The sequence below is a fragment of the Phragmites australis genome, chromosome 22 (assembly GCF_958298935.1).
Source record: "Phragmites australis chromosome 22, lpPhrAust1.1, whole genome shotgun sequence".
Classification (NCBI taxonomy): Eukaryota; Viridiplantae; Streptophyta; class Magnoliopsida; order Poales; family Poaceae; genus Phragmites; species Phragmites australis.
This window is the reverse complement of record NC_084942.1, coordinates 2,041,106-2,054,415: the sequence shown is the minus strand read 5'-3', so window position 1 is coordinate 2,054,415 and position 13,310 is coordinate 2,041,106. Positions and strand designations below refer to the sequence as shown.

Here is a 13,310-nt window from a genome sequence, read left to right as displayed (position 1 = left end):
GAGATGTAATGGCCACCCTCCATGAGCTTGTTGAGGTCGACGTTGGTCTCTATCCCTAGGCCATGGGGCATGTACACGACAAGCCCCCCTACTCTACACGACAAGCTGCCACCCCTCTTGTCGTGGCCGCCGCGTCGCCTCCGGTCGTCATCGCTTCCCTCACACAAACACGTGGATCTATCCTCCGGGACCCTGTCGTCGTTGCCGCCAACCTTTCGCCCTCCTCCATGCGTCGCCCCTCGCTTCCGCCTCTTTCGCTCGAGCGCACGATCATAACCTCCAGGCCCTGCCTTGCTCGGCGTATCCACGAAGGGATAGGAGAGAGAGTCCCGCGACCCTGGGAACCTCTCTCCTATCCCATCCCGCGCCACCACCCGACGGGAAGATGTTGGAGGCCTACTGTCGTTCCCTTCAGGGTCTCTTTTCCATTGTGAGGAGAATGGGAACCGCGAAGGAAACCCCTTGAGGATGGTCTTAGTAGAATGAAGGGAACTGGAATGTGTAAGGGAGCACTGGAAGAATCGGTGCCCAAGAGGGAGAGAGTGGCGAAGGTAGAAGAAACTATTCTCTGGTTGTTCTTCGATGTCTTGTTGGATTTGATCCTACGAGAAATGGGTTGGAAGAACACACATGCGAGTACACACTGGGTACAGGAGTTTTCTTGCTGCTAACAACTTTTCATGGATTTAGAACCTCCAGGCATTTCTTATTACAACCAGGAGGGGGTCAGCCCAATATATATATGCATAAAACTGACCTAGCAAAAAAATTAAACTAACACAAACCGACACACAAGGATTAACTAACATTACTCTCCCTAAGCCTTAATTGTTTGCTTAAGTTTAATTTGGACCATTCTAGTCCTAGCTCTAAGCTCCTGGAATTGAACTTTCCCTAATGTCTTTGTTAAGATATCTGCGAGCTAGTCCTTTGTACCAATGAAGTCTGCACTGACATTCCTGTTGTCCAAGCACTCCCTGATAAAGTGGTAGCGCACATTGATGTGCTTGCTGTGCTCATGGAACATAGGATTTTTGCTCAATGCTAGGGCTAATTTGTTGTCAACCTTGAGCTCGACGGTGTCGGCAGGCTTCCCCTTGAAGTCGCTGACCAGACGAGCCAACCACACACCTTGTGTAGCAACAGTGGCGGCAGCAACATTCTCTGCTTCACAGGACGATAGGGCCACCACCCTCTGTTTGAGATATTGCCAACTCACCAAGCTGTCGTCGTAGAAGAATAGAGCGCCATAAGTGCTCTTCTGTGTATCATTATCGCCGGTGAGGTCACTATCACGGTAGCTAACTAGCCATCCCACCTCTACTTTCCCATAGCGGCAGCTGTAGTTGATCGTCCCGATAACATAGCACATGATCCTCTTCACGGCCGCCAAATGCTCTTGAGTTGGTCACTCAATGAAGCGGGTCACGAACTCGATGCTGAAGGTGAGATCTGGACACGTGTGGATGAAGTAGCGGAGGCTGCCGACAAGCCTCATGTACTCCATCGTGTCCTCTTCTACCGCCGTGCAATCGCGGTTGAGCTTGAGCCGTTCCTCCATCGGGGTGTGAGCGGGATTGTAGTCTCTCATCCGCGCCATCTCCAGAATTCGAGCGGCGTAGTGCACTTGGCACAGCGTGATGTCGTCGCCGTTTTTGCTCTGCTAGACCTCGATCCCAAGGTAGAAGGAGACCAAACCGAGGTTGCTCATCCTGAATTGAGTCTTTATCTCTGCCTTGAATCAATCGATCTCCGCCTTGAATCAATCGATCTCCCCTTTTGTCAATCCCGTGATTATCAGATCATGCACGTAGACCCCAAGGAGCAGCAGCATGTTGCCATGACCACACCGGTACGTTGCATATTTGTGCACGCTCTGATTGAAGCCGAGAGCCCTCAATGCGCTATCGAGCTTCGTGTACCATGCACGAGGTGCTTGTCGTAGGCCGTAGAGCACCTTCCGTAGCCGCAGGACCTTGTCCTCTTCTCCGACAATGATGAACCCTGGCAGCTATGCTACATACACTTTCTCCTCCAATTCACCATTGAGAAAGGCCAATCTCACATCCAGGCGATGGACCGGCCATTCCTCTTGGGCAGCTAGCGCCAGCAGCAGGCGCACGGACTTCGTATGGGCAACAGGTGCGAATACCTTATCAAAGTCCACGCCCAGCTGCTGCATATAGCCCTTGGCGATGAGGCTGGCTTTGTGCTTAATCACAGCTCCAGCTTCATCTTTCTTGAGCTTGAACACCCATTTGAGCCCGATTGAGTGGTGTCCACACGACAGCTCCACCAGTGTCCATGCCCCATTCTCCTCGATGGACTTCATCTCTTCCAGCATCACTGCTCGCCACGTCGTGTCATGTTCCGCCTCGATGAAGGAGCTCGGCTCTCCTACGCTCGCCAGGTGCAACTCAATGTCGCCCAGGACGCAGGTAGCATATCCCGCTCGAGCTCCCTCGCCGCCGAGAAGCTTGTCGACGATGCGGTGGTGTACTGGGTTGTCGTTGTGGTGTGCGTCGAGCTTGGCACTATCATTTGGCGGTGGTAAAAAAGTCCGCCTCCTAGGTAGATTCATCGCTCGGTGTTCTGGGCAATGCATCAGCCACCGCTGGACTTGGTGCAGGTGGTTCCGTTGCCGGTGTTCCTCCCCGGCTAAGGTGGGCCCTTCAGCCGCTGGGAGATGGACTTGACTCACCATGAACTTCATGGTGAAGTCGCTCGACAGAGCGATGCTCCCAGCTGCATCCGCCTCCTAGCTCCATCTAGCATCCTCATCGAAGATCACATCTCGCAACATGTGGACGCGCTTGGTTCTCGGGTCATAGAGGCGATACACCTTCAAGCCACGCTCGTAGCCAATGAAGACATAGGGCATGCTCCTGTCATCAAGATTCTGCAAATGTGGTCGCACCTCCTTGACTTACACCAGATAGCCGAAGGTGCGGAAGAAGTTCACCGCTGGCTTTCGATCGTGACACACCTCGAACGGCATCACTCTATCCATGCTCTTTGTTGCGCGTGATTGAGTAGGAAGACAAACCGCTGGCACGCTCACTACCTCTCCCCAAAACTCTGCCAGCATGACCCTCTGTTTCAGGAGCGTGCGCTCTGTCACGACAATAGAATGATTACGCCTCTCCACCACGTCGTTTTGCTGTGGGATGTACAGTGCGAAGAAGTATCGCTGGACACCGCGATCTACGCGATGGCGCGTGAAGTCAATGAACGTGAATTCATCGTTGTTGTCGGTGCGGAGGACGCAAAGCTTCCGACCGCTCTCCACCTCCACCTGGATTGCCTTGATCACCGCCGCTGCGTTGCTCTTTGCATCCAAGAGCATCAGCCACATATAGCGGCTGGCGTTGTCCACCATCAGCAGGAAGAAACGATGTCCACCTAGTGTCGCTGGTGTGATGGGACAACAATGATCTCCATGGACAAGGTTGAGGCGCTCTTTCGCCTGATACTTGGCCTGTGATAGGAATGGAGCTCGGTGGTTCTTGGTGGTGATACACGTGTCACACTACTGCTCAACGTGCTCCAACTGTGGCAGGCCCTGCACCATCTCATGGTGCGCTAGCCACCAGAGTGCGTCGAAGCTTATGTGGCCATAGAGAGCGTGCCACTGCCAGGCATTCTCGTCGTGGTGCACCATGAGACAGATGGGATGGGCAACATCGAAGCGCGGGATGTACAGCCGGTTGCGCCTGCGATGAACTTTGACAAGGAGGCGACGATGGTGGTCCCAGATCTGCAAGATGCCATTATCGATCAGCACCTTGGAGCCACCCTCGTCTAGCTAGTCCACGCTGATGATGCTATTCTTCAGCCATGATATGAAGTAGACACCGGAGAGCGCCTTACGCTCTCCATTCTTCCCGGTGAATAAGCTGGTGCCACAGTCGCGGATGTCAATTAGCAAGCCATCTCCGAAATGGACGGAGCCTACCACCCCTCGATCGAGCTTCACGAAGACATTGTGATGACCCGTCATGTGGTTGGTGGCACCGGTGTCGAAGTACCAGCCCTCCAGGTTGTCGCCATCGTCACTGGCACTAAGGTGGACTTGTTTGCGCGGCTCATCGAGGTGGATGTGGCTTGGAGGTGGCCCTTGGTATCACTGAGAGAGCACACTTGCGCCATCAAGAGCGTAGGCTCGTCTTCTTCCTCCTCGCCCTAGGAAAAATAAGCCTGCTTCTTCTTAGGCAATCGGCGGTGCTTGGCCCAGTGGCCATAATGTCCGTAATTGTGGCACTTGTCGTGGGAGAGATCGCGAGCGGCCTCCTTGCCATCGGAGCCACCACCTCCCCCTTTCTTCTGTGGTGTGCGTGCATGGTGATGGGCATTTTCGCTGCCTGAGGACCCTTTGCCCTACTTCCTGAAAGTGCATCTATCCCCTATGCCCCTATGTGGTTTTGGTAATTAATGACAATACCTATGGACTAACAATGGTGTTGAGTTTGTTAGTAGATGTTCTATAGGTGATGCATGGATAAGAGATATGCATGAGCTCTAGGTGAATGGGGAGAATGAAAATACATCAAGATGAATGAGCTCTAGGTGATACTCGGGTAAGTGATGACAATGTCTATGGACTAACAATCATATTGAGAATTGCTATTAGGTTATTCCATAGGACATGCATAAATGATGAAGCATGGATTCTTTGAGAAATACCGTGAGTTCAAAGAATTGCATCAAAAGTCATTGAGATTTTAGTGATGCTCATAAGAAGAAGAAGAAGTTCAATAAGTTTGGCAATAAGCTTGAATGCTAAGTTACTTGTGGAGATCAAATAACTAAAGGTATGATACTGTCAATAGAGTTTTATGGATTAACCCGTGTGCTATGTGCTTAAGAGTGAGTTGGGGTTAGGATCCATACGAAGGCATAAGTTGAATTGAAATCATATATGCCAAGAGTGAAGAACAAGAGTGGACTCCATATTTGATAAAATGAGTTCTTTGAAGATGTTGAATACAAAGTGATTTTCTATGGTAATACGGTGAAGGGCAAGCAAGATTCGGCTGCGATGGACCATCCATGGTGAAGGGGAAGCAAATGGCTTGGCGTCGAAGGACCAACGCGGTGGTGAAGAGCGAGTGAAGGCTTTGCGCCGATGGATCGTGCGAGGCTATGGGAAGCTATAGATGATTCACATCAATCATATGAAGAATCAAGAAGAGATGAAGTGAAAAATATATGGAAGTTAGCAACCCTCAAGGTTTGAAAGAAAGAAGCAGTACTTGAAAGTTTTCAAATGCTCAAAGTGGTTCAAACAAGTTTTATCTTTGAATTTGAGTATAGGTATGCCGCACTATTAAGAGGGATGCAACGTGAGCTAATTGTCGTGTCTCAATGCTCAAGAGTTTCTAACCAAACCCATGTGAGAGTTTCTTTTTAGAAATCCCGGTGTGAAAAGTGTGGAAGTGTCTGAATTGGATTTCAGAGTGTTCCTAATTTGATCTCATTTGTTTTAGGTCATGAATTAAGCTGGGATGTGTAACCCTCTGAATAAGCTTTCCATAAAGTCTAAAATCGTCAAAATCGGACTCCGGGATCAAAAGTTATCGCCGTTTTTCAGAGGTCAGCTGTGCTGAACCTAGATACTCTGGGGTAGGACGGATACTCCAGGCTGGCCAGAGACTCTGGGTTAGTCTCCGCTAGAGGATCTCAGTTTGGGCTGTTCCAATTCACCCGGATACTCCGGTGTACCCTGGAGACTCCGTAAGACCAGAAAAGTTGAGTAATGGCTAGTTTTTTGAAGTGGGCTATTTATATCCCCTCACCCCCATCCTGTGGGGCTGCTGCAAGGGTACAAAAGAAACACATTTTAGAGCCAAAAGAACTCCCTCCCACTCCATTCTAGTGTATGATTTGAGAAGAAAAGTGAGTTAGGTTGAGAGATTGGAAGATTGAGTGCAAGTGAGCCAAATCCAATCTTGAGCACTCAAGTTCATCAGCAAGAAGTTCGATTGCGTTTGTTACTCTTGGATGTGAAGCCTCCTAGCCGGCTAGGTGTTGCCCGGTGAGCTCCCACGCGTGTGGTGAGCCGCGGGAAAGTTTGTGAAGGTCGATCTTGCCTCCGAAAGGGAAGAGATAAAGCTAGTGGATCGAGAAAAGCGGTTGAAAGAGACCCGGCTCGTTGGAGCTTCCTCAACGGAGACGTAGGATTCACGGTGGTGCATCTGAACTTCGGGAAACAAATTTTGTGTCTCCTCTTTTGTTCCTCTACTTTTGAGTTCTTGCTCAATCTTTGTGCATATTATTCGATCTACTTGTTTGTGTGTATTTGAGTGTAGGTTCTCTGTGAATCTACTTGGGATCATCTCCGGGAGCACACGACATCACTTGGTTTGAGCTAGAACTCTCTACCCATCCTTTATATTCAGTTTCAGGCTCAGTTCTGTTCAGAACTCGGAGAATCTGAACTTTACCGGAGATTTCGGACCTGTACAACCCGGAGTATCCGGACTACCCCGAATACTCCGGATGAACAGTGATTTCAGGCGTGTGAATAATATTTTCAGCCTTTTTCAATTTAAGTTTTATTGCATATCTCTTGCTAGAATTGAATAATTTTTGTCACCTTAGAATTGTAATTTCCACACTTATTTAGGGTGATTGTGCACTAGTTGAGCCTAGCATATTTAGGTTTTTCACTTGTGAAAAATCTGTTAATTTATATTCCGCTGCAAGTTTAGGCCAACGTTAAAAGGGGACGATTTTTTTGCAAAAACGCCTATTCACCCCTTCCTAGACGACATCATTATCCTTTCACTTCCGCTCCTTCATGCGTAGGAGCCATTGCCCCTCAGTGAGGAGGAGCTTTCCGCTGACGGCAGGGGATTCTTCCGGATTGAGATGATCCTCCACTACCTTTAGCCTCCCCACCACTTCCTCCAGCGTGAGCGTCGAGAGATCGAGAAGAGTCCTAATGGATAAAGCAATCTGCGAAATATTTTTAGGGATTACACGCAGATATTTTTCTACCACTTTCTGTTCTTCAAGCGTTTCTCCGAGTGTGGCGAGGTTGGTAACGAGGCCGGAGAGACACATCGCGAAATCATTGATTGTCTCCGCATCACGGGACGAGATTGTCTCGAATTCCTCCCTTAGCTATTGTGTTGAGGCCTTGAGGACATGATTTTCACCGACGAACATCGATTTGATGGCGTCCCAAGCCTGCTTGGCTCTCGTTTTGACAGCGAGCATGCCGATCATCTCTTGGGGCACGTCACGAAGGATGGCCTCCAGCGCCATGCGGTATAAATCTGCATCATCAAACTCCACTGCGTCCCAGAGGCCGCGAGCCTATAGCATGACCTTTATGAGCAGGCTCCAGTCAGTGTAGTTGCTCTGTGTGAGGATTAGGTACGACACGCTACCAACCTCCTTAACCACATGGTGGACGACCGTATCGTGTCCACCGATGTCTCGGTGTCGCAATCGTCGTGACGACGGCGATGGGGAGCGGCGGTGGTTGAAGCGTCGAGGGGGACTCAGAGCCACACCACTCGTAGGAGCTGACATCGCCGGGATTGATCAACCCTGGCTCTGGTACCAATTGTTGCATTTGATCCTACGAGAGGTAGGTTGGAAGAATACACACGCGTGCACACACTGGGCACATTAGTTTCCTGCTAACAACTTTTCATGGATTTAGAACCTCCAAGGCATTTCTCATTACAACCAGGGGGGTCAGCCCAATATATATAGGCACAAAACGACTTACTGCTGATACAGTAAACATCGTACTGTCACTACAGTAACCATCGTGTTGTTGCAATATGACATACTGTTGTAGCAGTAACTGACATAGCAAAAAGATCAAACTAACACAAACCGAGACACAAGGATTAACTAACATGTCTTCTCTCCTGATGCTTCTCATATACAGCTGTTGTCTTCAGTTCGAGTGGGCCACCCAGCCCATTACTATCCAGCTCACCATCCGGCCCATTAGCCCAATCCGTGACATTATCTCCCCTTGAGGCTCAGCTTGCCCTCAAGCCGATAGAGCGCGAGTCTTGTGAATCATCTTACCTCCAAGGTCCCACACTCGACACTTCTTGATAGTTGACCACATCAACCGACTTGATCCAACAGGAAAGAGCTCCCAACCTAACTGACCAACCATAGTAATCTCCCTTGATAGACACACCTCCATCTTGCGTAAATGCGTAGCCACCAACTGCTCGACCAACTCGTTCACCGAACTCAGGTTGTAGGACAGCCAAGTCCCTAGTCCTCCACCATCGGTAGCGGTCTTGCAAGCATGATTTCCATTCGTGATAGTCGCCCCAGCATGCTTCTGCTGCAACCTGACAAGTAGTTGAAGCAACTGAGCAAATATGCAAGAGACATGATTTTGTTTCCCCCTGAATTCAATGAGTGTCCAGCACGTCTCAGCTGATACTGAAAGTCCCAATTGCGATTTAGCTTCCAGCTTGGACCAGAGCAAACTCTGGAAGTCCAGAACCGTAATGGCCATAGTGGTTTCCATCAAAGAGATACATTTTCTTCTGCACAACACCTGCTCCATGCTGATAGCGAGGTTTTGGAAACTGCCCATACACAGATAAAGGTGTCCACTGATTGTAAGCATTGGCTGACAGAAACCCCACCACACAACTGGATTATCTAACTTATAGTCTTCTTCTTTTGTCAGGCATCCTTACATATGCCTTGCTTGTCGATTGGCAACGGGAAGTCCAGAGCTGCTTCCCTCCTGCAGTTGGGGCTCCACGTATCCTCAAGGTACTGTGGGAAGACCACACTCGCAGAGGAGCGCGATGATGTCGGCGAAGATGATGGGCGGTGGTGAACCAGAGAAGGATCAGCAAACTTGTAGCACACCTCTGCCATGCACTAACCATCACTCCTGAGGTAGTAGACTCCCCTTCCTGAAGTGTAAATGCATGAGAGCCAATATGGTTTGCCCGGTACTTCTCAAGAAGTGTAAATGCATTGTAGAAGAAGCTGTTCTCTGGTTGTTCTTCCATGTCTGCTCTTCTCTCCCGATGCTTCTCACATACTGCTGTTGTCTTCAGTCCGAGTGGGCCACCTAGCCCATCAGTCCAATCCGTGATACATTTCCACAGACACGTCTCGGTAGCGCCGCCGCGGCGCCGCCTAAGACGGCCAGGTGAGCAGCCCTCTGCTTCTCCTGAGCCGACGGACCCCACTGAACTCCGGCGTCCGAGCTTGACGACCCAAGGGTGGACGTTATTCGAGATACCGACCACCCCGAGGGTGCCCAAGAAACGCCGCCTCCTCTTCACGCCGTGGCTTGCCGGAGCGCCGCCGGTACTCAGGACATCCTAGCGTCCCTCCCCTTCCTCCCGTAGCCCTCGCATCTAGTTCCCACCTTGCATCGGCAAGGGTGGTCGGAGCACCAAGGAGTCGTAGGTGTTTGGAACAACGACCACCCCTGCGGTCGCAAGAAACGCCTCCTCTGCTCCACGCCGAGGCTCGCCAGAGAGCCGCCGCACACCGGCCGTTCCTTGCATCTCTCTCCTTCACCCTGGAGGCCCCTCTGCCTCCGCCTCTTGCATCCAGCTAGGGCCACGGACGGTTCAGCTGGAGGCGAACGACTTGATCACCGGCTGCTAGCTGGGCATGGCGGCCAATGGCTGGCGCGCGCGCCCAAGCCCAGTCGATACAAAAGAGTGGATTCACATTCACCCAACTGTACATATTTGTTCGTTTTTTTCGAGCAGGATTGCAGGAGGAAAATTGCTGAAACATGTAGCGTCGTAGTAACTGCAAGTGAAAGCTAGAGTGTTTGGCTCTATCATATGGAATCTCCTCAAGCTCTGAACCGTTAGGAGGCTCGGAGCCATGAAAACACAATTCAAAAGGACACATAAACAACTGGCGAGGATTACTCCGCAAGTTTTAGGATTTCAATCCAAATATACCCTGTCCAAACAGGCCTTTAACACGACTCAAGTCTGCAGACTTGTTATCATATTTACAGCAGCTGCTTCCTCTTAAAAAAGGACTCCAGATGGGCGCCTGCACAACAGATATGGAGTACAACACCAGATGATGTCAGCAAGTAACCAGTAATCAGACGCAATGGCCATGCTTCTGTCCCTTTTTTGCAAACACGATATCTTCCATGAAAGATGCTGATTATTCAGAATACAAATTTGTGTACATCAGTTTGCTCTGTGTACTTTCACGAATGAAAACTAAATTGAGACCGTAGACATTTATATGACCTGCCTACGTAAATACGTGTGATGACACCAGCTGATGCATCTTCTTTTGGGGGTCCCGAAAATGATCTTCGTGGACTCAGTTGGTTAGCTTGCGCAGAGCGGTAGCAGTCTTGGAGCCCAAAGGCCTTCCTAGATGCTTGGAGATGTAATCGCCAGCCTCCATGAGCTTGCTGAGGTCGACGTTGGTCTCTATCCCCAGGCCATGGAGCATGTACACGACGTCCTCGGTGGCGACATTGCCAGTAGCACCCTTCGCGTACGGGCACCCTCCCAGGCCTGAAACTGATGAGTCCACTATGCTGATCCCCATCTGCCGAAACATTTTTTTTGTAAGGCTACGGTGAGCTTTTTGTGAATGTTATGGTCACAAGACAAAGAAAATTTATCTTTACTTACTTGAAGGGAGACTAGGATGTTTGCAAGGGCTTGGCCGCGTGTATCATGGAAATGAACAGCAATCTTGTCTACTGGAACAAAGGACATGACAGCTTCAAGCATAGCAACTACACTACCTGCAACAGACAACATAACAAGGAGCAGAGATGTTCCAATGAGATGTAGAACTCATATCTCTCTTCTTTTTTTGAGAAATAGAAGGGGACAGGATATGGAACTCATACTGTCTTATCGAAGGTGCAAATGATTGGAACTACAAAATTACAGTCAATAATTAGCAGACAGCTTTCTCCTTTTTTTAATGAAAATGTCGTGTTTTCCCTATTCTTGGTTAACATCATGTCAGCATGTTAGGAATGCATCGACAGAGTAAAAATATGTAAAGTGCTACATAATGTACAACTTTTTTCTTTGATCAGTTCCACATACTGTTCAAGTAAACTGAGAACATAAAAGGGTAACCATAAGCATGAACGATCAGTACCTGGTGTACCAACACCAATTGTGTCTCCAAGTGAAATATCCGAGCATCCCATGTTATAAAGCTCCTTAGCTACATATGCCACCTTCGATGGATGTATTGCGCCTTCAACAGGGCAACCAACCACACATGAAACATACCTAACACAAAGAGATGATGCAAGATTCAGAACAGAATGCAGCAAAGCAGCTTCAGTAATTCAATTGTTCTCCTACAATTGTTCAAGCTTAAGAGGCTAAAAGTTTATTAACTTACCCGCGGATACGTAGCCTATGTTTCTTGGCAGCAGAAGTAACATCACGGTACCTAACAAGGCTTTCCTCAATGGTACAGTTAATGTTCGACTTAGAGAAGGATTCAGAGGCAGATGCAAAAACTGCAATTTCTTTTGCACCAGCTGCAACAGCAGCCTCAAATCCCTGTAAACACATTCATCGCTATAGATCAGATTCTTTAGTAGCAAATAGGTAAAGCATTGTTGTAGAAAAAAATTATGCAACTTACTCTGAGGTTAGGAGTTAACACTGGAAACCGCACATTTGGCACTTGCAGGATCCCATTGAGTACATCCTTTGCATCAGATAGCTGCAGGTTCCAAACTGAGCTAAATAAGAAATTCATGACCTTCTGATGGATTATAGTATACGCCAATTATGTCGCTTCATATGATTTAAGTAAATCACCTGCGGCACCCATTTTGGTGAAACAAAACTTGTGGCTTCAACTACTGATAAACCTGCAGCCACTAATTTGTGTATCAGCTGGATCTTTACAGATGTTGGTACATTGCCTTGTTCATTTTGCAGGCCGTCTCTTGGTCCAACTTCAACTATCTTCACAAACTTTGGTAGACCCCACAGAACCTGAAGACAGATTGTTGATCGACAGGGTTAAAGGAAAGCATCGTGGTGCCAATATTTTTCATTATTGTCTATTTCTTATTTTTACAAATATTCTTATTTACCTCATGATGGTGAATTGGAAGATTATGACTAGATAAAGGCAACGGCAATGAACAAAATTTTATATCGGTTCAGTCCTATGTGTGCAATTTAAACTACCTTGCGAGGAAGATCTCTAAGCTCCACTCCATCACAGGATGAACTGGCATTACGGCATTGCAGATGCCATGGGTGAGAATTGCGATGGAAGACCATCTGAGTGCTACCATTGCAGGAGTTGTTGTACCTGGAGCAAATAAGTAATATGCATTTTTCAAATGATTCCTTTACTGAAGCAACATTTTGAAGCAAAGCGATTAATAAAGTGATACTGGTAATCCATTTTACATAATTGATTGATGACCTTGTGCACCCCAATTGTTTAGAATCATATGCCGCTAAATTCCAGAAACTTCAAACGATAAGAGGGGAACTCTTGTTTGCAACGAAGCTAGGTGCACGGTAGTAAAACTTACTTGGCGCTGTTACAGTCATCAGCTCTTGCCCTATAAACACTTGGCGAGGAGAACCTCTCAAGTCTGTTAATACTCAACTTTGGCAGGTCCCCGAGACCAAGCGGCTCCTCAAGGCTCGACATTCTAGAAACATAAATTGCAATTAGAAGCTATTTAATTAGCACTGCATATTGAATTTAAGGTCTGACAGTATGGAGAACACCCAACTAGACCCAAAGCTGTCAATAACAACAAAAATTGAATCTTTTTTTTTTTATAATTAGTTTCCGACGCTCAACTGCTCAAGAAACCAGAGCACGCATGGCATACAGTGCAAATCAGGCGACATGGAAAGGGGAAAAGGTAAAAGAAGCAAGAGCAAACAACGAAACGGCAGCGACAGACTTGCATACCTCAACGATCGATCGATGGATCGATGAACCCGGAGCTTGCTCAATCCGGTCGATGAACCGGCCGGCGCAAGGCACCAAAGCGTCGGTCGTCAGAGCTAAAATCACCAAACGAAGCCGACGGCCTTGGCTCGGATTTGACGCAGCCAGGCCGTGGCGGAAAGTCTCTTGCTTGGCGGAGTCGGGTTGGTCGGGGAATGGTGGTAGACGACGACGGAGACGGAGACGGGGAGGGAGAGGTCGCACCTGCAGCCGCGTGGGCCTGGTCCGCGCCTCAAGCGCCCGGGGGTCCCACGGTGTCGGCGGGTGTGGTTACGAGCTACCGGTGCATTCGAGCGGTGCGGCGTGGGAGGGAAGTCAGAAGTGGCGTTGGTGGGCGCTTTTCAGTTGGG

At 48.7% G+C, this 13,310-nt stretch overlaps 1 protein-coding gene across 2 annotated transcripts; it reads right to left on the bottom strand.

Annotated features, from left to right (window-relative positions):
- Positions 1–10,084: 10,084 nt before the first annotated feature.
- LOC133904668 (hydroxymethylglutaryl-CoA lyase, mitochondrial-like) lies at positions 10,085–13,280 on the bottom strand. 2 transcript variants are annotated; one of them, XM_062346130.1, is made up of 9 exons: positions 12,922–13,276; positions 12,530–12,652; positions 12,174–12,300; positions 11,796–11,975; positions 11,617–11,697; positions 11,368–11,531; positions 11,116–11,252; positions 10,632–10,747; positions 10,085–10,545 (listed from the first exon to the last, which is right to left on the bottom strand). In XM_062346130.1, exons 2-9 carry the CDS (start codon positions 12,649–12,651, stop codon positions 10,312–10,314), a joined length of 1,161 nt encoding a protein of 386 aa, XP_062202114.1. In that variant the 5' UTR covers position 12,652; positions 12,922–13,276; the 3' UTR covers positions 10,085–10,311. The 2 variants fall into 2 exon arrangements, with proteins under 2 accessions (XP_062202114.1, XP_062202116.1); XM_062346132.1 differs by lacking the exon at positions 12,530–12,652 and having other exon boundaries at positions 12,922–13,280.
- Positions 13,281–13,310: the final 30 nt, after the last annotated feature.

What these genes read in the sequence shown, in the direction of transcription:
- LOC133904668 (XM_062346130.1), bottom strand. Translation starts at nt 12,651, where the DNA reads ATGTCGAGCCTTGAGGAGCCGCTTGGTCTCGGGGACCTGCCAAAGTTG. An exon ending in TTAGAGATCTTCCTCGCAAG is followed by an intron (nt 11,976 to 12,173) that starts GTAGTTTAAATT and finishes ATCTGTCTTCAG; the next exon opens with GTTCTGTGGGGTCTACCAAA. An exon ending in ACATCCTAGTCTCCCTTCAA is followed by an intron (nt 10,546 to 10,631) that starts GTAAGTAAAGAT and finishes ATGTTTCGGCAG; the next exon opens with ATGGGGATCAGCATAGTGGA.